The sequence below is a fragment of the Megalobrama amblycephala genome, linkage group LG17 (assembly GCF_018812025.1).
Source record: "Megalobrama amblycephala isolate DHTTF-2021 linkage group LG17, ASM1881202v1, whole genome shotgun sequence".
Taxonomy (NCBI): Eukaryota; Metazoa; Chordata; class Actinopteri; order Cypriniformes; family Xenocyprididae; genus Megalobrama; species Megalobrama amblycephala.
In genome coordinates this window covers 40954181-40978909 of record NC_063060.1, presented here as the reverse complement: position 1 = coordinate 40978909, position 24729 = coordinate 40954181, and the positions used below count along the sequence as shown (strand labels likewise).

The following is a 24729-nucleotide window of genomic DNA, read 5'->3' as shown; positions in this document are numbered from 1 at the left end:
GCAACAGTGCTGACTTATGAATTTGCATCTTAAAGCATATTAAAAAAGCCACATAGACATATAAACAACATTAAAAACTTGATTTTCTCCACGGGGGACTTTAAGTCAGCCTACTTGGGATTGTTCTTTCGGTCAAAAGCCCACAGTGATAAATAATATAAATATATATATATATATTTTTTTTTTTTTTTTTTTTTTTTTTTTTTTTTTTTTCTGTAAGAGCAAAGCTCTTCAAAAAGTGCTAAAGCTTCATTACCTACCTGAATGTCATCTCTGTGAAGATTGGAAACACATTCCTTCAGTAAAAGGAAGAAAAAGTTGATCTTTTCACACTTAACACAGTATATATTTAACATTTTATTATTTATATTAATTTACCCCCACCCCCCTGTCCGCCAGGACCTTCTATAGGGCTCCTTGACGTTTTATACGGGATTCTCCACAGTATTGTGTCTCCGTACATTTCTGCGCCTGGCAGGATGGGGGATCGAGCTCCTCAGCTCCCGAGTTCTTGGGGCTGGCCTCTCCTCTTCATCCCAGTCTATTACTTCGTCCCACAAGTCCCACGACATCCAGTAGTCGTCGTCGGTCCATGAGAGGGAGACGGATGAGTTTTCGCCGTGGTGGAGGGACATTTCCCCAGCCGACCTCACGTCTGTCTGCCATGCTTCAATCTCCTCTTCCCCACTATCCGGCCTGTCCCAGGCGCCAAGATAATGCCAAGAGAAGGCGGATTTCAGGTAGAGGGTTGACGTCTTCACAGGAACACTCGGAACTGAGGCGCTTTTTCTTGCAACCATTGCTAACTTGACAGCTGCGCAACTATCAAGAGGAGATGTGAGCGGTCTGACCAGTGACCGCACCGCAGTAGGCCTATTTGGGTATGTGGAATGCAGTGTCTATGATGTCATTGTGCCATAATATAGTATGCAAAGTTCCATTTTCATTCAAAAATGGAATGCAAAGTTCCAAGTCATTCAAGCAGAACTAAGTGGGAGCTCTTTTACCTACTATTTGAGATTTTCGTGACCTTTCTTCTTGACCTACTTGACCTCACTTATGCATTAGATGAAATATGAGATGTGATGTGTGAAGAAAACAAAGAAAATCAAGATGTTGTAGCAATATCGGTTTGACCAATTATAAATGAGCAACAGGGGAAATCACTACTGAACACCAGCCTCCTGATCTGTAACTGTAATAATTTGATCACATCAATGTTAAAGGGTTAGTTCACCCAAAACTGAAAATTCTGTAATTTATTACTCACCTTTTTTAATCTTCGGAACGCAAATTAAGATATTTTTGTTGAAATCCGATGGCTCAGTGAGGCCTGCATAGGGAGCAATGACATTTCCTCTCTCAAGATCCATTAATGTACTAAAAACATATTTAAATCAGTTCGTGTGAGTACAGTGGTTCAATATTAATATTATGAAGCGACGAGAATATTTTTGGTGCGCCAAAAAGAAAACAAAATAACGACTTATTTAATGATGGCCGATTTCAAAACACTGATTCAGGAAGCTTCAGAGCGTAATGAATCAGCTTATCGAATCAGCGGTTCGGAGCGTGATTTCAGCAGTTTGGCGGTTTGACACGTGATCCGAATCATGATTCGAGCTTCAAAGGGCTTTAAAGGATACCAGACGAGGAATAAGGGTCTTATCTAGCAAAATGATCGGTCACTTTCAAAAAAAATACAACTGTACATGCTTTATAAACACAAATTAAGACATACAGTGTAAGCTTTTTGAAGAATATGGAAAGCACATGCAAGGCAATCATTTGTTTATATAAAGCATATACATTTACTTTTTTTAAAAAATGGCCGATGGTTTCACTAGATAAGACTCTTATTCCTCGTCTGGTATCGTTTAAAGCTCTTTGAAGCTGCACTGAAACTGTAATTTTGACCTTCAACCGTTTGGAGTCCATTGAAGTCCACTATAAGGAGAATAATCCTGGAATGTTTTCATCAAAAACCTTCATTTCTTTTCGACTGAAGAAAGAAAGACATGAACATCTTGGATGACATGGGGGTGAGTAAATTATCAGGAAAATTTTATTTGAAAGTGAACTGTACTAAAATAACCTAAACTAAAATAAATAAAAGCTATAGACATTAAAAATAAGCGAATAAAAATTAATTAAAAACACAACAAAATTACTAAACCTTTAAAACTAAAATGAACGAAATAAATTCAAAAATGTTAATAAACACTATAATAGTATTTCAGTTATAATACAATACAATAACATTGGTGTGAAGGAAAGGAGGTGTGCTGCTGTTCCCGAACTTCCCATCATCCCTCAAGGAAAGCAGCGCTGAAGTGTGCGTGCACGTGCGCGCGCGCTCCACCATCGTTCCCGTGCGTGCGCGCGTGTGTGTGTGTGTGCTGCACTTGTTGTTACCGGTGAGGCGGATGCTTAAGAAAAGATACTGTGTCGAAAAAATAAGACAATATAGGAAAGAAAAGAAACTGTCCCGAAAAAAAGAGACTAAGAAATTGATGTGATGTTTCTTTAAAAAACGGTAAGTAGAAACTTTTGTACGTTAGCTGAAGTTTGCGCGAGCCTCTTTGTGTTTAAAGTTTGTCATCGAGGCCTCGTGTTATTTCGTTGGCGTTGTGTTTTATAGTTTACAGAACTTGTATTCTCGTTGCTAAATCGTCTTTTTGACCTTATTTAGAGATATATGACGTCTTTTAAGTGCTACTTTGAGAGTTTTTCGTGCCCTATCATTCATTCGTCGTCGCGGCTGTTCTTGAGAGGAGTGTGACGTATATCAGCAGCAGGACGAGTTTCGCTGTGATTTCACTTTAGGATTAATAATGGCGTCTTTGCTGAAATAACCACAACTTTTTCTTTTTCTTTCTTTACATCAGACAATGACACGTTTATTGTGGCGAGTAGATGTGGCCAATGGAAACTACATGTTTTCTGATCGGTTGATTGCTGTGTTTACACTTGTCCTCTGGTGTCATGATGACAATGAAGGATGGTTTATCTGTTCGGCCATTAACTCACATTCCTTGAATTCTGTCTCTCTTGATTGATTAATGCCTCATTTACTCATGACACAAGTTTCACCAGTGTCAGATCTGTGGAAAAGCTGGGTTTGTGGTCCTGGGAATTTGTGTTTGTAAGATAATCAGTCTTCTAGATACTTGTACTTAATCCAGTAGTGACTAGAATTAGTTTCACTAATAACACATCAGTTCTATTATTCACTAGTCCTTTATTCGTTACCTCCTGGTAATAATTCGTTTGTAATACTGTGTCAGGGTTGTGACACATTAACTGTTTGTTAATGCAACATCAACAAATGGCAAATTTATGCCATTTTTTTCCATGGGAATCTTTGGTTCGGATGTCAACTATTCATTTCCGACTAGTATGTATTCAGTCTGTTCCTGGAACCTATTCAAATTACTTGTACATTTAGTACTTTAGATACTTGAAACCATTCAATTAGTTACTTCTAGTAAATATTTAGATTTTCCTGGTAGTCAATATAGGGTTTTCAAGCATCAAAACAATAAGTGTAATACAGCTTTGAATTGTTGTTGTTGTTGTTATTGTTTTTTCAATACATCAGATTAGAATGAGTTCTGTTTAATTAGTTTTTTTTTCTGAGCAAAAATTAAATAATATACATTTTTACCATGATTTACAGAAGACACCCACTAAAATGTCATTCAGTGTAACAATCTTGTCAGGAATATTTATAACAAAAAATCTATTTATGCCATATTAAAGACTAGCCTAATTACTTGTAATTTTACATATTTAAACTTTGCCACTATCCTAGGTTTTTTACATTTGTCAGCAAGATTTTTTGTTTTTTTTTGCTCATTTAAAATGCAAAAAAAATTAGTATGCTCACATATTCTTTTATATATTTTAATACATACAGGTCAGAATAAGTATGTTTCAATTTTACATAAATATAAATAGAACAATGGAACATTTTGACTTTTTATTCTGCCAAAACTTTTTGAAACCTTAAAAGTAGATGATTTACTTGCATTTAATGTGCTTTCTATGTATAAAAAATCACTTTTTGTAAACTGATTGGGACATTTAAATTAATTATAAAGTAGTCATTCTGAGTTAGTTATTTTAGTAACCATTGATGTACTATATATATATATATATATATATATATATATATATATATATATACATACATACACACACACACACACACACACACACACACACACACATATGTATATATGTATGTGTATATATATAATGTATATATGTGTGTGTATGTATATATATATATATATATATATATATATATATAAGTACATCAATTTAGTTTTTATTCTAAAAAATTTTTCAATATAGTTTTTATATAATTAATATTCTAAATTAGTGTAATATATAATATTCTGGGTTTAGGTTTTTTTTTTTTTAAGTGTCTCTAGTTTTTATTATTAACTGTATTTTAGTTTTAGCTATTTTAGTGCATCGTTAAACTAAATGAAAATGAGATGTTATTTTTAGCCATGGGCAGCTGTCTGTCTTTAAGGGTTACAAAGAGTAACAAAAATAATTTTTTGTGCTTTTTTTTTTTTTTTTTTTTTTTTTATGGTTTTAGTTAACTATAATAACCCTGTGTCTGACTAGTCATTACACATGACAAAATTATTATTATTTTTTTTAAAGTGATACTAGTGTCTCATAAATAAGTAACAGTATACCTAAAAAATTACTAGTAAATCAGGAACAGATACTAACTACTATTAGGATAGAAGAAAGAAGTTCTAGTAAAGAACAAGTGCTTGTGACTGAATTAATATGACCCATCACTTAAAGGGTTAGTTCTCCCAAAAATTCTGTCATTAATTATTCACCCTCATGTCGTTCCACACCCGTAAGACCTTTGTTCATCTTCAGAACACAAATTAACCACTGCACTGGTTCAACCTTAATATTATAAAGCGACAAGATTACTTTTTGTGTGCCATAAAAACAAAACAACAACTTTATTCAACAATATCCAGTGATGGGCGATTTCAAAACACTGCTTCATGAAGCTTTACGAATCTTTTGTTTTGAATCAGTGGTTCTGAGCGTGTATCAAACTGCCAAAGTCACGTGATTTCAGTAAATGAGGCTTCGTTACTTCATATGTGTTTCGAAATTTCAATAGTTCACCACTGGGGGGCGTGACTTCAGCAGTTTGATACACGCTCCAAACCACTGATTCGAAACAACAGATTCGTAAAGCTTCATGAAGCAGTGTTTTGAAATCGCCCATCACTAGATATTGTTGAAAAGTCGTTATTTTGTTTTTTTGGCGCACAAAAAGTATTCTCGTCGCTTCATAACAATAAGGTTGAACCACTGTAGTCACATGAACTGTTTTAAATACGTCTTTAGTAGCTTTCTGGGCAATGAAAGTGTTAATTATCTTGCTGTCAATGCAGGCCTCACTGAGCCATTGGATTTCATCAAAAATATCTTAATTTGTGTTCTGAAGATGAACAAAGGTCTTACGGGTGTGGAACGACATGAGGGAATTTTTGGGTGAACTAACCCTTTAAGTAATGGTGTCTAGTTGACGATTAAAAGGAATAAATTAGATATTAAGTCCTGTAACCTATAAATAGGTACTTGTTAGCCTAAAGGAATAAAAGTTACAGCTCAATAAACCTACAGTTTTCAAAATAAACTCATATTCAATAACTTTCTGCTACTCGGTCAGTCAGTTCCTTTACTCCGTTCAAGAGCCCACCAAATTCAGCCGAGGCAAACTAGAATCTCACAAAACCTTGTCTTAGACTTGCAGTAAAGGTCAGCATCTTTTAAGGTCATGTGTAATCTGTAGCTTATCTGTTTTTTTCTGAGAAACAGGGAGGCTTTCTGTATTTTATCTGGCCTGTTGATGTGTGAGAGGGGGAGGTTGGCTTCATGGTCATAGCCAGGCATTTTTCACACAGTAACAGAACTGGTAAATCAGTTACAGCATGTGTAAACAAGAAATTCTCACATTTTGCAGCTGCTGAATCTATTATCACACCATGAAAACCAGAGCGAGCCAGTTAATATTAATGCAGCCAGTGCCCTCCCTCGATTAGTGTTTTACTTCAGAATGTCGTTTTCCGTTTATAAAATAAACCAAGATGGTGGAAGTGTCAAATTTCATGTGTCTTATGCTCTTTGTAAAGGAAGGAGGGCGTTTGTTGTTTCATCTGCAGACTGGAGAAGCCTGCTTTTCTTGTTTGACAAATAAGAGTAAACCTTAGCCTCGTTTCATTTGGTTATATTCATCTCCATCCAGTGGATGATTCAGGGGAGGAGCAGAAGCTGTCAATCAGCTAGAATAGTGCATTAGTGAAAACACCTGCAGGAAACTGCAATGAGGTCTGAGTATTATTTAAGTGCGCCTCAGCTCATGTAATGATCTTTCTTGGTCTCCCGGCAGTTTGAAGAGCATTTAACCTGAATTTGGGTATGAAATGTGCATCCTAGTCAGTATCCTCCTCCTCCTCTTAATGGAGCACCAGTCATGTGTTTGTGGGCAGGTTTGCTCTTCTTGTTTGCCTGTCTTTTATTTCGCCTTCATGCACTTTACACATGCTAGTGTTTATGAATGAATGTACTGTTTGAATAGCAGCACACACATTGTTTGAGTGCTATTAGGCATTGTTAGTGTGCTCATGAGGTGTATCCTGCCTTTCTTGAGCAGTTTGCCATTGTAACAGATGAGTGCTGTACAACTGTAGCCATTTCAAATTCATAAATTTGGGGTGATTTTTAAAACCGTGTCTCCTGTCACAACTTAATTTGATGATTGACAACTAAAATTATAAGGTAGTTCTCATAAAATTGTAAATTCTTTCGTCATTTAACCTCTCTCAAGTCAATCCAAACCTGTATGACTGACTTTAGTTCATTCTGTGGAACACAAATGAAGATATTTGAAGAATGTATCTGTTTTTTTGTTTTGTTTTTTTTATACAGTGAAAGTCTATAGTTTTAGATCTGGTTCAGAGTTTCTGTTCTATTTAAAGGATTAGTTCACTTTAAAGTGAAAATTAGCCCAAGCTTTACTCACCCTTAAGCCATCCTAGGTGTATATGACTTTCTTCTTTCTTTCGGAGTTATAGTAATACATTTTCGCATTCGAGCTTTATAATGGCAGTGAACGGGACTATAGGTTTATAATAAAGTAAGTAAAGGAAGTAAAAAAAAAAGTCAGATATCGATATATTTTGGCCGATATTCTTTGTATATATTATAGGGGTGCAATGATTCAAATTACTGATGGTTTGGTTTTTATCATGGTTTTAGGGTCACGGTTTCGGTATGTGCTATGTTCAGGGAAAACAGGACAACTGGGTCCTAATAAGGGATTTAATAAGGGTCTTATCTAGCGAAACGATCAGTCATTTTCGGAAAAAAAATGTAAATGTATATGCTTTAAATCAAATGATTGCCTTCCAAGTGCTTCCGCCAAAATCGTTCTTTCGTATTCTTCAAAAAGCTTAGGCTGTATGTCCTACGCCTTCCCTGTTCTACTTATGGAAAAAATGGAACTGGCGCTGCGTTTGTTCCGTAAGTAGAATAGGGAAGGCGTAGGATATACAGCGTAAGCTTTTTGAAGAATATGAAAGTGTGATTTTGGTGGAACCACTTGGAAGGCGATCATTTGTTTATATAAAGCATATACATTTACGTTTTTTTAGAAAATGACCGATCGTTTCGCTAGATAAGACTCTTATTCCTCGTCTGGTATCATTTAAAGCTCTTTGATGCTGCACTGAAACTGCAATTTTGACCTTCAACCGTCTGGTGCCCATTGAAGTCCACTATAAGGAGAATAATCCTTGAATGTTTTCATCAAAAACCTTAATTTCTTTTCGACTGAAGAAAGAAAGACATGAACATCTTGGATGACATGGGGGTGAGTAAATTATCAGGAAAATTTTTATTTGAAAGGATGGACTAATCCTTTAAGTAAAGATTAATCATTATTGAAGTTACAAAAGCTGTTCAGTCAAGAGCAGTGAGTGATTTCTTTGTCATTTGTTGTTTGATTAACATTAAAAAACACAGACAGCAGGAATATTAGGCTTCTTTCCCTTTAAGACATAATGCACGATCTTTTGCATCTTGCTCATGATTGTTTAAATTAGCAAGGCTTAAATGATTTTAGTTTAAACACAGATGGCATGATGCTGTTCATGTCTCACCTGCGCTCGTGCACTATCAACACCCATGAATGACTGCTCATATTTGAGCATACGGCACACGCAGTGAACCAAGTTTACAAAGAGCGACTGCTTTGTCCACGCTTTTTGATCATCGCTGTTGTAACGTATTGGGAAGCCAGAATGCGTATTCATTGACCGAAACATACATGAGCTGAACTCTCTGTCTGTTTTAGATTTTGCTATTTTTATCAAACCATAGTATAGATGCTTCATCAGATTTGAGATAAGGCAGACTCAGAAATCAGTTGGGATCTAAACGTGACTATGAAGATCAAGAAAGTTCATCCATCCATCATAAACATACTCCACATGGCTCTGGGGGGTTAATAAAGGTCTTCTGAAGTGAAGCGAAACTCAAGCTCCTCTTCTCTTATATCAAAATCCTCCAACATTTCTCTTTAAAAATTATCGTTTTAGACTTGTAATTCGTGACCGGTGTTTTGTTTTGCTCTATTTTGTGCACTTTCGCGTTCGACATCACGTCATGCGTCAGAGGTTGCTCTTCTACCACAAATCAAGGTGTACTGCCATCTGTCGGAAGCTAGTTATTATAGTTAGTTAAGTGATATTTTTCTTACAAAAACGTATCGCTTCACTTCAGAAGGGCTTTATTAACCCCCTGGAGTCGTATGGATTACTTTCATTATGGATGGGTGCATTTTATTTTTGCTTCAAAATGTGGATTCAAAATATGTATTTTATTTTTATTTTTTTAAATGTTAAATTATTAAATTGTTAAAGTTTTATGAATTCAAATAATTAGACATCCTCTTTAGTATTAATAATATTTAATTAAAACATTAATAACCCAGTAAAAAAATGGGCTCTTGATGTATAGAAAGTTCAAAAGAACAGCATTTATTTGAAATATAATTTTTTTGTAACATTGTAAATATCTTCACTACTGACCCCAAACATTTGAAAGGACGTGTGTAATTAATTATACATATATATGATTATATAAAAATTAATGTGTAAATTTGGCTGGTGGGTTTGTGTACATTTTGTGCTTCACAGTCATACACACCGGAAACTGGAAAAAAACATTACATGTCTCAGAAAAAATGTTTTGCCCCAGTAAAAAACTACAGTCCAAAAATAAAGATCAAAAAAATTAAGCCTGTTTACTGTAAAGTCATGTATCTTCTGCTCTTTAATCTTTGACAAGAGCTTAGGAATGTGGCAAACCAAGAGAAGAAGAAACAGATTTGTTTCATTATCTTGTTTTCCCCTTCTCTTGTTTGTTTAGTAGTCTCTGTGCTTTTACCCAAAGCAACTTACACTACATTCAATAAATACATTTTATTACATTGTCAGTTTGTCATTTATCATCTTATCAGTTCATGACTGTCCTTGATCAGTCCTCCACCGCAGTGTGTGCTGGAGTCAAACCAAAACAGTTCATCAGAAGTTTAGCCAGAGCGAATCTTGTCATGTACACATTCTTGGAATTCTTGGAAGCCCAGTAACTTCACATTGTATCTGTAAGAATACCAGGAAAACTATGATGTTGCATCTAAATTTGTATTTGATCCAGAATATTCATTTAAATAACAGATCCAAAGCTAACTTTCTGCTTTTGTGCTCAGGTCTGACAGAGACTATTCATCCTGCGTTTGGTTGTATCTGCTCCGTGACTGACCAGGCAGGCATGACCCTCTCACAGCGCAGATAAACCTGCATCCTCCAGCCTTTGACCTCCACTGGTTATCACTACAGCCACAGGTCAGTGCTCTGGCATTCTGGACAGGAACTGTAACAGCTGCTACAAAAGTACTTTTCTCACAGCCAAAGAAAACTTTATTCCCGCTCAAACTGTATATATAATTTAATTATAATTAAATATATATGATTTATCAGTTAGAAAGGGAGGTATAATTAGAATATTTGAGGATTTAAGTGTTTGCGTGTCATGACTCAGCTACAGATTAAACCAATTAATGAACAAATAAATGCAGCCTTGGTGAGAATAAGAGACTCTTTTCATAAACACACACACAAAAAAAACTTTTGAACTGTTGAATCCTGCTGATCAACCTGGTCAATGTCATGTTTAAGGCCTAGTGTTTTTCCTCCTTTGTTTTAAAAAAAAATCGCGTCCACATGAAAATGTGAAAACACACTATGAAGCCAATCAGAAGCCTGGAAGAAGAACGTTTCCGACGTCAGAAGCCAAAATCTGCAGTTTCAACATCTACACGACAACACTGCAACCAGAGTTTCTAAAAATTAGGGATGCACGATATATCGCTCGCAATATCAGTACCGGCCGATATGTGTTCATTTTTCAATGTTATCGATAAGAAAATTTGGCCGATATATTTTAAAGCCGATAAATAATGATATATTTTCTTCAGCTGAGACACTTCAGATGCGCACTGTTCACCATGATGGTTATGCTTGAAATATGATTAAAATCAAAAAGAAAAATACTGTTAAGTGCAACATGTGCAGCACAAATCTGACATGTAGGCTACATAAAATTATAATTGTGTGGCTTTTAATGGCGAGACTTTCATTTTTGTAATCAGGCTCTCAAAAATTATATAAAAATTTGAATTTAGATTTATCGGCCAATATATCGGTTATCGCTTTCAAATATAAAGAGTTATCCATATCGGACAAAATTTTCATATCGGTGCATCACTACTAAAAATCTTCACCCTGGCTGGAGTTTTAGTGACCGGATACTGCGTTTGCGTGTGGATTAATGGACAATCCGCATAGAAAAAGCTGCGGTTTTGAAAATACCTGTGTTCGTGTGGACAGGGCCTAAGAAGCCTGTTTTTTTGTTTGTTTGTTTTTTGATTGCATTTTGTGGCACAAAAATGACTTGCTTCATCTTTAATACTTTTTTTCAGACAAAACTGAGTGTCTAACTGTGTTTTTTGACTGTTTTCTGGTTGTTGTTGTTATTGTTTTTTTTTTCCCAGAAGGTAAGATGGAAGAAACTGATTATGTGAGAGCCAAGCCCGTGGCAGAAGACTCAAATGCTGATTCCATCAATATTGACGGTTGGCCATTTAACCTTTTTTAGTTACTGTAGCCATGTAAACATGTCGACATCACAGGTCTTGTTTGTTGACGTTAAGGAAGAGTATATTTACTCTTTTTCTACACAGATGGGCGTTATAATGCGCTGCGTGAAGATCTGGAAGCAGATGCTCGGGATTTTGAGGCTCCCACCTGGAGTTTAGCTGTTGACCAGGAGTATTTAAAAAACTATTCCAAAGAGGCCATTAAAAGACAGGACGTAATACATGGTAAGGGGTGTGATCACTTGTTTTGTTAAGTTTTTTTTTTTTTGTCTTGTTGTAGAAATTTAATTTGAGCTGTTATTGTTTTTATAACAGAGCTGATTCAGACAGAAATAAATCACGTGCGGACGCTTAAGCTGGTTTTGGGTGTATACGTGCGAGAACTACGTGAGAACCTGCAAATGGATGAGATGCGACTAGAAAGACTCTTTCCACAGGTGGAAAACCTGCTCCAGGTGCACCAGCTTTTCCTTGACCGCCTTAAACAGCGAAGAGTCAACTCCATGGAGGCAGGCAGTACCCAAAATTACTGCATCCACAGTATTGGAGACATCCTTATCGCACAGGTATCTTTATCATATATCTGCTATAGGATGTGCATAGATGCCCTGACAGATACTGCATATGTCTTAAAGATTAGACTTGAGGATTAATAGTTAGCTATACGACAATGACCAGTTTCTCTAGGTGCATGCTGTGGATCACCGAACTGTCAGTTATAGCTAGTGTCCTTTATATGATCTACATTCCCCAGAGCTGAGCTAAGCAGCAGGTGCTTCCTGAAATGAATGGATTTATTGTTTCATCGTTAAATTAGGTTGCCCCAAAAAGTATTGGCTATTCAAGATGTATTTAATGTATAGCAAAGTATCAAACCAGGTAGCATTTGTTTTAAATGTATCATACTAGAGCTGCACGATTCTGGATACAATGAGACTTTTTTGGTTTCAAATAGAGATCACGATTCTGAATGTAAAACTAAACAAAATAACATGTAATTTACTAGAGGTTCTGACAAAATGGTAATTGCTGGAAAAATGTTTAATTAATTTGAATGAATTATTTAAATAAGGGTTTGGAATGAATTCAATGAATCATTAATAAATATTTGTTTCTTTACTGGATGAATCAGTGTTTTTGAACACATCTTTTGAATGAATGATTCAATGACAAATACATTTTTAACAGTCACTTGTCGCCAATTAGTGACATAAGATGTAATTGATACAACTGTTATTTGAAGCAACAAGTTAGTTTCAAAAGTTGGTTTGCTCTGTTTTGATCGCTTTTGTAGACATCAGTGTTTATATGCTAAATTTAAACTTTTATCTCAGTACTTCTGTGATAATTTGTATTTTTGTAACGGAGAAATAACTACTGTGTGGTTCGAAACCACTCTCTCTCTGGATCAGCGGCAGCACGAACACAGATTTAAATGTTCCGGTATGATTTTGTCAAAGGTTTAATAGACAAAGGCGAATTGTTGTCATTAATCATTAATAAAGGTCGCATGGGTGTTTGAATCGAGATCGCCATCTTTTTACGATTAAGCCAAAGATTGATTGTTTAGCTTTAACTTTTTATATATATATATATATATATATATATATATATATATATATATATATATATATATATATATATATATATATATATATATTAGTATTTTGACACTTAGTGAAACATAGTTAATGTGATGAACTACTTTGCTAAGACACTAAAATTACTTAGACACGAGTTAAGTCATTTTATAGCAAGTGGCCAAGAAAAGTGAATTTAGTTCTGGGAAAAATTTTCACATATTTTTACTACCGTTAAAATATAAAAAATAGAAAACAGTTATTTTAAATTGTAATATTTCACAAGTTTGTGTTTTTATTATATTATTATTTATTTTTTTAATCAAATAAAAGCAGCATATTGTGAGTGTAAGACTTCTTTAAATGAACCAGTGTTCATATTTTGTCATCTTAACAGAGTTTAAACATTTGTAAATATCCTAAATATTTCTCTATTAACTTCTAGTGTAGTTATGAAAATCTTTGGTGCTCTCTGATCTGCATGTTTGTTTGTGTTGTAGTTCTCAGGTGAAATTAGGGACAGAATGCAGTACTGCTATGGAGTGTTCTGCAGTCACCACACCGATGCAGTCAACTTCTACAAAGACATGATGCAAAACAAGAAGTTCCAGGCTTTAATACGAGTAAGACCTGACCTTTCGTCGTCAAGTTTTAAAAGGACTTGAAATAGAGTTTTATAATATTCTTTTATTTAAAAAAAGTGACTCATTTGATCTGATCACAACACACTTTTCTGTCCTCAGAAAATATGTCAGTTGTCCATTATACGGAGATTAGGAATCCCAGAGATTATTCTCCTTATAACGCAGCGCATCACAAAATATCCAGTTCTGTTTGAACGTGTCATTAAATACACTGAAGGTAGGTTTTTTTTTTTCTGAACCGAGTTTCTGTTGTTTCAGTGTTTTTGTTCTTTGAATGTAACTCAAAAAGTAGGGCATTAAAATGTTATACTATACTCTTCTGTTGAAAAGTTTGGGGTCGGATTTTTAATTTTTTTTTATTATTGTTCTTTACAGAAATCTCTTATGCTCACCAGGGCTGTGTTTATTTGATCCAAAATACAGAAGAAACAGTTATGTGAAATGTTATTAGAATTTAAAATAGCAATTTTCTATTTTAATATATTTTAAAATATAATTTATTCCTGTGATGGCAAAACTGAATTTTCAGCAATGATTACTCCAGTGTCACATGATCCTTCAGAAATCATTCTAATATGCTGAGTTTGTGCTCAAGAAACATTTCTTAATGTTTAAAAACATTTTTCAAGGTTCTTTGATGAATAGAAAAAAAAAAAAAAACATTTTTTAACAGTAGTGTGTATATATATATATATATATATATATATATATATATATATATATATATATATATATATATATATATATATATATATATATATATATATATATATATATATATATATATATATATATATATATATGAATGCTTAAATAATTGTATAGTTTAGTCATAGTTTGGCTCTATTACAGAAACAAGGTACAGCTGTGTAGTTTTTATAATGTAAAAAGTGGCAGGATGCATGCACTTAAAGGGTTAGTTCACCCAAAAATGAAAATTTTGTCATTAATGACTCACCCTCATGTCGTTCCACACCCGTAAGACCTTCGTTCATCTTCAGAACACAAATTAAGATATTTTTGATGAAATCCAATGGCTCAGTGAGGCCTGCGTTGACAGCAAGATAATTAACACTTTCAGATGCCCAGAAGGCTACTAAAGACATATACCTTAATGTTATGAAGCAACGAGAATACTTTTTGTGTGTCAAAAAAACGAAATAACGACTTTATTCAACAAAGGTGTTCTCGTCGCTTTATAACATTAACATTGAACCACTGTAGTCACATGAACTGTTTTAAATATGTCTTTAGTATCTTCCTGGGCATTGAAAGTGTTAATTGTCTTGCTGTCAGTGGAGGCCTCACTGAGCCATCGGATTTCATCAAAAATATCTTAATTTGTGTTCAGAAGATGAACGAAGGACTTACGGGTGTGGAAAGACATGAGAGTGAATAATTAATAACGGAATTTTCATTTTTGGGTGAACTAACCCTTTAAGTGCAAGAACATCAAAGTTAAGCTTTTAATATCTCTTTAGCATGGCAGATTAAACAGTGTTTGCAGAAACGCAGTTTAAATTGAGCATACTGTGTCTAATCAGACACAATATATGCACGTATGTCCATAATTCACCTTCATTGAGGTTGTATGATTTGCTTTATTTTTCATCCTTTTGACAGTTGACTCAGAGGAGCACAAATGCTTAGTACGAGGTCTGGACTTGCTGAAAGACACCATATCACAAGTGAATACTCACGTGGATGAGTTTGAGAAGGCGTCAAGGCTAAAGGACTTGAGCAGTAAGCTGGAGCCCAAGTCCCAGGTCAAGATGACCCACGGGCGAGTGTTTCGCAGAGAGGACATGCTACAGGGCAAAAGGATGCTGCTTCACGAGGGCATGCTTAACTGGAGGTTAACTTCTAACAAAAGCAAAGGTGATCATTGTACCAGTGACACATCTATTAAAGGGTTATTTCACCTGAAAATGAATTAATTACTCACCCTCATGTTGTCCCAAACCCCTAAGACCTTCGTTCATCTTCGGAACACAAATTAAGATATTTTTGATGAAATCGGAGGGTTTCTGAAGCACACATAGGCACCAATGTCAATGCACCTTTTGAGGTCCAGAAAAGTAGTAAAGACATCATTAAAACAGTTCATGTGACTACAGTGGTTCTCTCATATGCCTTTAGATGTCCTAGTCTTGCTGTTGTCAGATGTTTTGCTGCTGTTACTGGAGAAAGATCAGAGACTTACCTTTGCCTCTCTGGTGAGCAGAATGTAATCATTTGCATTTTCTTTATGTATAGTATACAGTTGCCGTTATCATTAAACGCCAGGATGTTCTTTTCACCTGTAGGACGGTAAGCCTGCAGTGATTTCACTGCTGAAGCTCATTGTGCGTGAAGCGGCTCATAACGAGAAGACCATGTTTCTGATCTCCGCCTCCTCGGACACTCCAGAGATGTACGAGTTTCACACCTCCTCCGGAGAGGAGCGCAACACCTGGAGAGACAAAATCTGGAAGGCCGTGGAACTGTAGGTTTCATAAACTTTTTTTTCCATTCAAAAGTTTGTTAATAATAATAGTAATTGTTGTAATATTTTTTAAATAAGTCTCTTATTCTCACCAAGGCTGCATTTATTTGTTCAAATATACAGTAAAAACAGTAATATTGTGAAATTACCATAACATTGCTTCCAAGAAACATTTCTTCTTATTATCAATGATGAAAACAATTGTGCTGTTTAATATTTTTTGGGAAACTTTTTCAGGATTCTTTGATGAATAGGAAATTCCAAAGAATTTATTTAAAGTAGAATTCTTTTATACAATTATAAATTACTTTACTGTCACTTTTGATCAATTTAATGAGTCCTTGCTGAATAAAATAATTAATTGCTTTAAAATAAAAATCTTACTGACCATAAACTTTTGAACTGTAGTATTGCAATGAAAAAAAAAAAAAAAAAAAGTAAATTATTCACTACTCGTTATTCTTGAGGGCGATTATGAGCTAAATATGAAGAGCGGTAAAAGTGGAAAAAATGTTTCTGGTTTGGTAAAAATGGCAATTTGCAGAGAAAGCCTATGAATGGTACGGCTCGGTATGGCTCTCTTTAACCCCTTAACTGTCACCGTCCCTCTAGCTGGACGTTTGCCATTATAAACTTAAAGGGTTAGTTCACCCAAAAATGAAAATAATGAGGGTGAATTAATTGCTCACCTTCATATCGTTCCACACCCATAAGACCTTCGTTCATCTTCAGAACACAAATTAAGATATTTTTGATGAAATTTGATGGCTCAGTGAGGCCTGCATAGACAGCAATGTCACCGAACTTCTCAAGATCCAGAAAGCTACTAAAGACATATTTAAAACAGATCATGTGACTACAGTGGTTCAACCTTAATATTATAAAGCGACGAGAATTTTTGTGCGGCAAAAATACAAAATAGCGACTTTTCACCAATATCTAGTGATGGGCGGTTTCAAAACACTGCTCTCAAAACACAATCTTTTGTTTCGAATCAGTGATTCAGAGCACCAAAGTCACATGATTTCAGCAGATATCCGAATCACTGAATCGAAACAAGATTAAAAGCAATGTTTTGAAATTGGCAATCACTAGATAGTGTTGAAAAGTCGTTATTTTGTTTTTTTGGCGCACAAAAAGTATTCTCGTCACTTCATAACATTAAGGTTGAACCACTGTAGTCACATGAACTGTTTGGATATGTTTTGAGTGCCGTTCTGGGCATTGAAAGTGTTAATTATCTTTCTGACAATGAAAGCCTCACTGAGCCATCGGATTTATCAAAAATATCTTAATTTGTGTTCTGAAGATGAACGAAGATCTTACGGGTGTAGAACGACATGAGGGTGAGAAATTAATGACATTATTTTAATTTTGGGGTGAACTAACCCTTTAAAACAATAATATCTTAGTATAAACCTAAAATAATATTGACAAACCTATATATCATTTGAAAGCTTACAAATGACAGGGGAACAGTAATTTATTAATTCGCAACTATATTTTCTGACTCATAAGGCATGTTCAGACATTTAGTTTGAAATAGGAATGAAAATGAAAAATTGTTTGTTAAAGGTTGAATTCAGACCAAATGCTGCCATTCTGCCCATAATACTTCTGAATAGGATGTCAGTTTCATAAATTGTATGAACATTATGAAAATAAATGGTTTAGGTCACTCAAACCAAACCATAGGTTTATGGAAATGGAAAAGTCCTTATGTGGTCACTAATGCAGTCTGTATGGTATCCAGTGGAAAAGTTTGGTACTGCGCCCAAACAAAATTTACTGGAAACTCAATTTTTGAGATATCAACCTTAAATTTGTAGAACTATAACGATAAGTCTATAATCCCACCCACTTTGAAACGGTACTAAACTGCAGTGGAAAAGCAAACCAAGCCAAATTAAAGCGAGCCGAGTCGTACCACGCAGTGGAAAAGTGCCAAAATAGTGGTCCATTAAACCGGATGTATAGACATTTTACTTTTTTCCGCTTGAGATTTGTTAAAAAAATAGTTCAGAATAGTCCATTTCAAGTAATATATCTGGGATTTCTTTCTAACATTATTAATCTGATTATGTTTCAGCTGTCCAGAAGATGAGGAAGAGGAGCCAGAAGAGCTCTCTGAGAAGATCCAGGACTTTCAAAGTAACATGCACATTTCTGCATCACAATCTGTGATTTCATTCTTTCTTCCTGTCACGTTTAACATATTGGCTTTTCTTGTTCAATGGTGTTTTCCAAATAGGGAGGCTTTACATTCATGATGCCATGATAGAGCAGAACCTCACAGAAAAGCTGAAGTTATTCACCAACATTACAGCCTATGTGACAGGTGTTACTGACATCTCTCCAAGTGAGCGCCATCTGCTGCGTGGGAATGTATCAGAGCCCCTGCAGGGGGAGCAACTCCTCGCTGGAGCCCTGAAAGATGGTGAGACTTACACTGCACAGCAGGAAGGGGAATTCATGTTTATGTTCAGGATTGACATCTTATCGTATATATAAGTACAGCTCTGTAGAATAGGGTGTAGGCTTCTGTTACCTTTTTATTTTACTTTATAAATGTGATAAGCCCACTTAGGGGCTGCTGTACAGCATGATGGATTGCAATCTATTTTTCAATCTTTCTTCAGTGGAGAATTTACAAAACTTGCTGGTAACATGTGAGTACAGCCAAACTCCTCCTCCTCCTCCTGGTGAAGGGATGGATCTGGTGCCACTTCCCAAGAGACCTGATGCTTTCAGAGGCTTTGAGAGTGAAACTTGCATGCTACCTGGAAGTAAGAGAAGCTTTCTGTAAAATATCTACTTCATTTCATGACATTATTGTACTATTTACATATTCATTGCCAATGACTGATGGACTGCTTGTTTGTAGGTGGTATTGAGAGTTATTCCAATGAGGACCTGGAGCTGTCGGTGAGCTACACTACAGTATCACGCTTGTTATTTTTTGGAGTGGTACTGATATAAACCAATGTATGTTTTTGCTTTTGACCCATTAGGCAGATGAGGAGATGACTCTACAGAGCTGGAGTGCATATCTGTCGGTCTTCTTCCCTAAAGCAGAGGTGAGATTTAATATTCTGTGTGTGTTTGGCGTAAAGAAACCACTTTTACTCAACTTCTGATGATTGAAAGCTTCAGCCTATACACTCACTCTGATAAATGACTGAAAGTCATTCATTTCCAAAGAGAGAAGTCTGCGAGCACCATATGCGTATGCCACATTTTCTCAGTGTGACGCTCTGCTCAATATTCCCTTCTGTGCACATGCTCACAGCTCACGGTTGCTCACGGCCCATGCGAAAGCTCCACTCATGTGCTGCTCAAACTCATCGGAAAAGCAAAGTCTGCTCTTATAATGCGTGGACATGAAATGTCTATGCTCTGCTCACATGCTCTGATAATAATAGCTTTGTTAGAGCTATACATTACTTGGATAATTGGTCAAAAAATAAAAGTGATTCTAATCAAATCTATGAGCACAAAGTGAGAATTACAAATTGGTGGTTGATTATGATTTTGCTCTTTTAACTTTAGTTAGTGTGTAATGTTGCTGTTTGAGCATAAACAACATCTGCAAAGCTACGACGCTCAAAGATCAATGCAAAGGGAGATCTTTGCTTTTAAAGAATTCTCCGTTTAAGGACTACAACAAACGGCTGGTAGGGACTACAACAAGCTTCTTCCTGGGTTAGTGACATCACAAACCCTAAAATTTACATAAACCCTGCCCCCGAGAACACACAACAAAGGGGGTGAGGCCATGTTGGGCTGCTTTAGAGAAGAGGAAGAGTTGTTGTAGTAGAGTGTTGTTGACATGCCGTCATTTTACGCCGGACTGCTTCACAAACGAGGGTCAATTCAACACTGGATTTGCACAAAAGATGAACATGACGGCACATGCTAGTGGATGAGTTGAATCAACTCCACAGCAAATACATACATTCATCCACTAACCGTTCAGAAACGTCCAGTTTCATTCTAAAGTTGTAACTTCTTCCTGAGTCTCTCCATCAGTGTCGACTCCGGTTTGAACAATGTAAGACTGAACACCGTTACTGACAATCCTCATTTTGGCTGCGTGAGATTCTCCAGCTTTGTTGTTGTTGAGCTGTTAAAGCTCCGCCCTCTTCTGGAAAGTGGGCGGGGTGCAGCAGCTCATTTGCATTTAAAGGGACACACACAAAAACAGCATGTTTTTGCTCACACCCAAATAGGGGCAAATTTGACAAGCTGTAATAAATGATCTGTGGGGGATTTTGAGCTGAAACTTCACAGACACATTCTGGAGACACCAGAGACTTATATTACATCTTGTGAAAGGGGCATTATAGGTCCCCTTTAAATTCAGTATCATTTAAAATTACCGAATTTCATTAAGTCTAATATTAATACAATTATACAAAAAAGATCATTTAAAATAATAAATAAATCATTTTTAAAAACCAGTTTCAGTTTTCAGCCAAGTGCATCCAGAATTTTCTGTTTTGGTGTATCCCTAATTCTAATCAAATCTATGAGCACATTTCTGCAAAAATGGCCGTTATGCATCAATAATAATATAGTAAATGACATTAAATATTTTTTATTTACAATATTTACATTGATTAGCCCTAGAAAACCTGTTTTTCTTTTCCGGAAAAGGCAATTACGTAAAGTTGAATAATGTTTTTTCTTTTTTTGTGCAATTATTTACTTTTCATATCAAGTATTATATTAAGTTTTTATGTTACATGATATGAAAAAAACACTTCTTTCATATTTTCATACTGTTAGGATTAGGATTAAGTTTGCATTTTTATTATGACAATGTGTGCACACACCTAACAGAAGCAACTATAGTGTGTAATATTCTAATATTCAATTGTGTAGTTCACTTACTTTAAACATGTGTAACTATTATTGATCATAATCTGTTTTTATCTCCACAGCTTTATGACATTGCAAATAGATTGTCTCAGAAACTTTACAGCCTTCAGGTAATCCAAACTCAAAATGTGCAGTTCACTCGTAATGATCCAATTATTCATTAACAGTTGCATATGATATTTTTAAATATAAGATTCATCTGTGTAAATCCAGATCGGCACAAATTAATCTTTGATTCGTTCCCTTCCTTCCTCAGTCCGTCGTCCAGCAGCAAGAGAGCCACATCGAGTTGCAGCGCGCCACTATTGAGGAGCTGATGTCCCGCCCCCGGGGCAACACTCTCCTGGAGAAGGAAAAGCATCGGAACCTGGAAAAGCAGCGTGAGGAGCTGGTCAACTTCCAGCGGCTCCGGAATCAGCACCGACAGGAGCAGGTGCAGTGGGAGCAGGAAAGAGAAAGGCAGAGGGTGCAGGCAGAGGTCAGGGAGAAGGAGCTGAGCGAGAGAGAACTGGAATGCAGCAAACTGGAAGAAAAGCTTACGGAAGATAAACAGGAACTGGCCAGGGGCAGAATGGAGTACCAGGAGGATCTGGAACGGCTCCGAGACTCTATGCGTAATTTGCAGAAGGAGAAAGAAAAGGTGGATCAGTTGCAGAAGAAGTATAAGAAGTATGAGAAGAATGAGAACGTACCCAACACTGCAACCTTTCCCTTGGAGAATGAACAGATACAGGTTAGGGCAATAATTGTATTGTATTTATGTCAGAGATACTACACATTAGTGCACATAACAATGCATGCATTTCAGACTAAGCAGTTTTTCTGGCCAATACTATTTTTTTTTTTGAAGTTTTTGAATATATGTGCCATTGTAAGTCAGAAAAAGTGACATGCATAAACGTGCCTTCCTCTCTAGTTACCTCCACCCTACCCCATATTGAACGTGGTTACTCCCGGCTTTGAAGAGAGGCCTCCTCTGGTACCGCCACGCAGGGAGAGCATCATTAACCTTCCTGTTAAAGCAGAAGTGCCCATCCACCTCATTAGTACCACCAACCAATCCCACAAAGCCGGCTCTGTCCAACAGAAGATCCCCACCAAGCTGGCCGCCCAACCGAAAGGCAAGGAGAAGCACAGCAAGCACAGGAACTCCCATCAGCGCACCAACAGCGCAGGTATGACCTCCATCACATCAGTTTCTGGGCTGTGGTAAAGAGGTATCAGTACGTTTTAGGTGATTTTAATTCAACTTGAACATCTTGTCTCACTTTTAGCTGGCATAGAGGTGTCTCAATTACTTCCCATCAAAGTTGCAGGAAAGGAAGGAGGCAGTTTAAGAGCCGTGAGATCCAACAGTCCTCACCAACTCCGTCCAGGTGACACTTCTTTATTCTGTCTCACCTCATGAGAGCTTCTTTCTATTACAGGATTGGATAGTGTTTCTGGTTATTAAAATGTTTACATTCTCTTTGTTTTAAGGATATTTTTACTCCAAAACCACTGATTTTTTTTCATTTATTTTTTTTAATTACATCCTTTTAACCTCATATTCTAACACTTCTTTGTACACTGTGTATCATGTTACTTAAAGGGACAGTTCACCCAAAAATGAAAATTATCCCATGATTTACTCACCCTCAAGCCATCCTAGATTTATAAAAAAAAATATCCTGGCTCTTCCAAGCTTTATAATGGCAGTGAATGGCACATCCATCCATCATAAAAGTAATCCATATGACTCCAGAGGGTTAATAAAGGCCTTCTGAAGTGAAGCGATTGGTTTTTGTAAGAACAATGTCCATATTTAAAACTTTATAAACTAAAATAACTAGCTTCCGCCAAACAACCATACACATACTGCACACGTCGACTTGTGTCACGAGTATGACGCAGGATGTAGGAGTATCGTAAGTTTAGACGTCTCTTGCGGTTCAAACAAGCATGGCTTGGCAACAAACTCAAGCTCCTCTTCTCTTATGTCGAAATCCTCTGATATTTCTCGTTTTAGACTTCTAATTCACGACCGGTGTTTTGTTTTGTTTTGCTTTATCCTCTGAGCTTCCGCGTTCATCAATACGTCACGTGTCAGGTCAGAGGTTATTCTTTTGCCGCAAATTGATGCATACAGGAAGACAATTATTATATTTAATAAAGTTTTAAATATGGATATTATATAAGCCTTCGCTTCAGAAGGCCTTTATTAACCCCCTGGAGTCGTATGGATTACTTTTATAATGGACGGATGCAAAAATCTCCCCCCTGATTCACTACCATTATAAAGCTTGGAAGAGCCAGGATATTTTTAAATATATCTCCGATTGTGTTCGTCTGAAAGAAGATAGTCATATACATCTAGGATGGCTTGAGGGTGAGTAAATCATGGGATCGTTTTCAGTTTTGGGTGAATGCAGCATTGTTTTAGTCGGTTCAACCACTCATCCTTGTGTTTCTGCATTAGTAAACCCATTTCTGTGGTGTTTCTGCAGATACGTTCATGCTTCCAGAGAGGTTATCCAGCTCCGCACCCTCTCATTCAGGAAATGGCAGCAGGAAGCACAATAACAATCATAACTCCCACAGTACCCATTCAGGACAACATAAACCCAAAGACAATGCAGCTGCAGAAGACATTTACTTCTTTTAATGACTCTGTGTGATCTGCAGGACTACAACATGGGTTTTTTTCTCAAACATGACCTGCAAATGCATTTTTCAAAGAAATGAAATCATGCAATTATGATTTCTGTTTTTACTCTGATTTTTACCTTTGATTGGAAAAAAAAAAAAAATTCACAGGGTTAGTGAAAAAACACTTTAGGAAGAATCATTCCTGGCAGTACTTCTCAGAGTTTTAGGCCTCTTACATTAACTAAACAATCTCTTGTTTCCTGTTCAGTTCCACATTACACAGTGGTCTTTGTCTTAATGATTTGTCATTCCTGTAAATAGCTGTTTTTAGTTATTTATTGTGATTTTATTTCAGAGGTGTTTGGCCCCACAAGCGTTACACTACAAAGTCTTAGTGTTCTTCCTGGACTCTTTATAGGAGTCGAGTTTCTCAGCTGTGACATTTTAAAAAAGTGTAGACCTATTTAATATGTGGAAGACAGTTTTGGTTTAAAGTGTAAATTTCCTTTTTCATTTTCTCCTGTTTTTGTACAGATGAAAGGGTCTTTTACATAGTTTTGCTTCTGTCAACTGGAAAATAATGTTATATTTGAGCAAATATTTTAGTGGGTTTTTTTTTTTTTTAGAAAAAAAATACTTGTTTTTCTTTTTGACTGGGGTATATGCTCTTCACTACTGGATATCAGAGGTACCACTCCTTATTTCTTTTTAGTTTTTTTGTCATTCATTTATAGTGTATGTAGCTGGATTATTATTTTGATTTTATTCTGAGAAAATACAGACTGTCTTAATTAGAAACCGTACATTGTAAATTGTGAGGACAAAAAGCTGTATTTACTCTGCACTAAGAAAAACTGTTGCACTTTTAAGTGCTTGCCATTTGCTCAGTAAAATGAACAAACATAAACCCATGTGCTCAGTTTTACTTCATTGTTTGTATTTATTCGAAAGACGCCAAATTCCACTTATGACATGTCCTATACATTGACCACACACACACACACACACACACACACACAAAAACAATCTGAATTTTCAAATTGGGTTTTTGGACAGTATACAAAACATATCACATATGATCAAATAATAGCATTTCAGCAGAACATCCAATAACCACAATAAATCATGTATGCTTGTGTTTTTGCTCCAGTATTATATGCATTTTATTGGGCACATACTGTAAAATGTCTTAGAAATAGTGGCCTGAAAATAACCCTGTACTTTCATTTTATGAAAAAG

At 35.9% G+C, this 24729-nt stretch overlaps 1 protein-coding gene across 4 annotated transcripts; it reads left to right on the top strand.

Annotated features, from left to right (window-relative positions):
• The first annotated feature begins 747 nt into the window (after positions 1–747).
• On the top strand, positions 748–24397 carry arhgef18a (rho/rac guanine nucleotide exchange factor (GEF) 18a). 4 transcript variants are annotated; one of them, XM_048164104.1, is made up of 20 exons: positions 748–881; positions 9824–9959; positions 11168–11248; positions 11357–11497; positions 11588–11838; positions 13353–13475; positions 13596–13713; positions 15120–15374; positions 15636–15712; positions 15803–15981; positions 18071–18132; positions 18233–18418; positions 18621–18767; positions 18866–18906; positions 18993–19058; positions 20925–20972; positions 21119–21595; positions 21779–22037; positions 22137–22238; positions 23349–24397. In XM_048164104.1, exons 3-20 carry the CDS (start codon positions 11176–11178, stop codon positions 23504–23506), a joined length of 2763 nt encoding a protein of 920 aa, XP_048020061.1. In that variant the 5' UTR covers positions 748–881; positions 9824–9959; positions 11168–11175; the 3' UTR covers positions 23507–24397. The 4 variants fall into 4 exon arrangements, with proteins under 4 accessions (XP_048020061.1, XP_048020062.1, XP_048020059.1 ...); XM_048164105.1 differs by lacking the exon at positions 748–881 and adding an exon at positions 2341–2536 and having other exon boundaries at positions 11171–11248; XM_048164102.1 differs by lacking the exon at positions 748–881 and adding an exon at positions 2341–2536.
• The last annotated feature ends 332 nt before the right edge of the window (positions 24398–24729 follow it).

Coding starts and splice junctions, on each gene's coding strand:
- arhgef18a (XM_048164104.1), top strand. CDS start 11,176: ATGGAAGAAACTGATTATGTGAGAGCCAAGCCCGTGGCAGAAGACTCA. Junction 15,713..15,802: donor GACTTACCTTTGCCTCTCTG/GTGAGCAGAATG, acceptor TTTCACCTGTAG/GACGGTAAGCCTGCAGTGAT. Junction 18,907..18,992: donor ATGAGGACCTGGAGCTGTCG/GTGAGCTACACT, acceptor TTGACCCATTAG/GCAGATGAGGAGATGACTCT.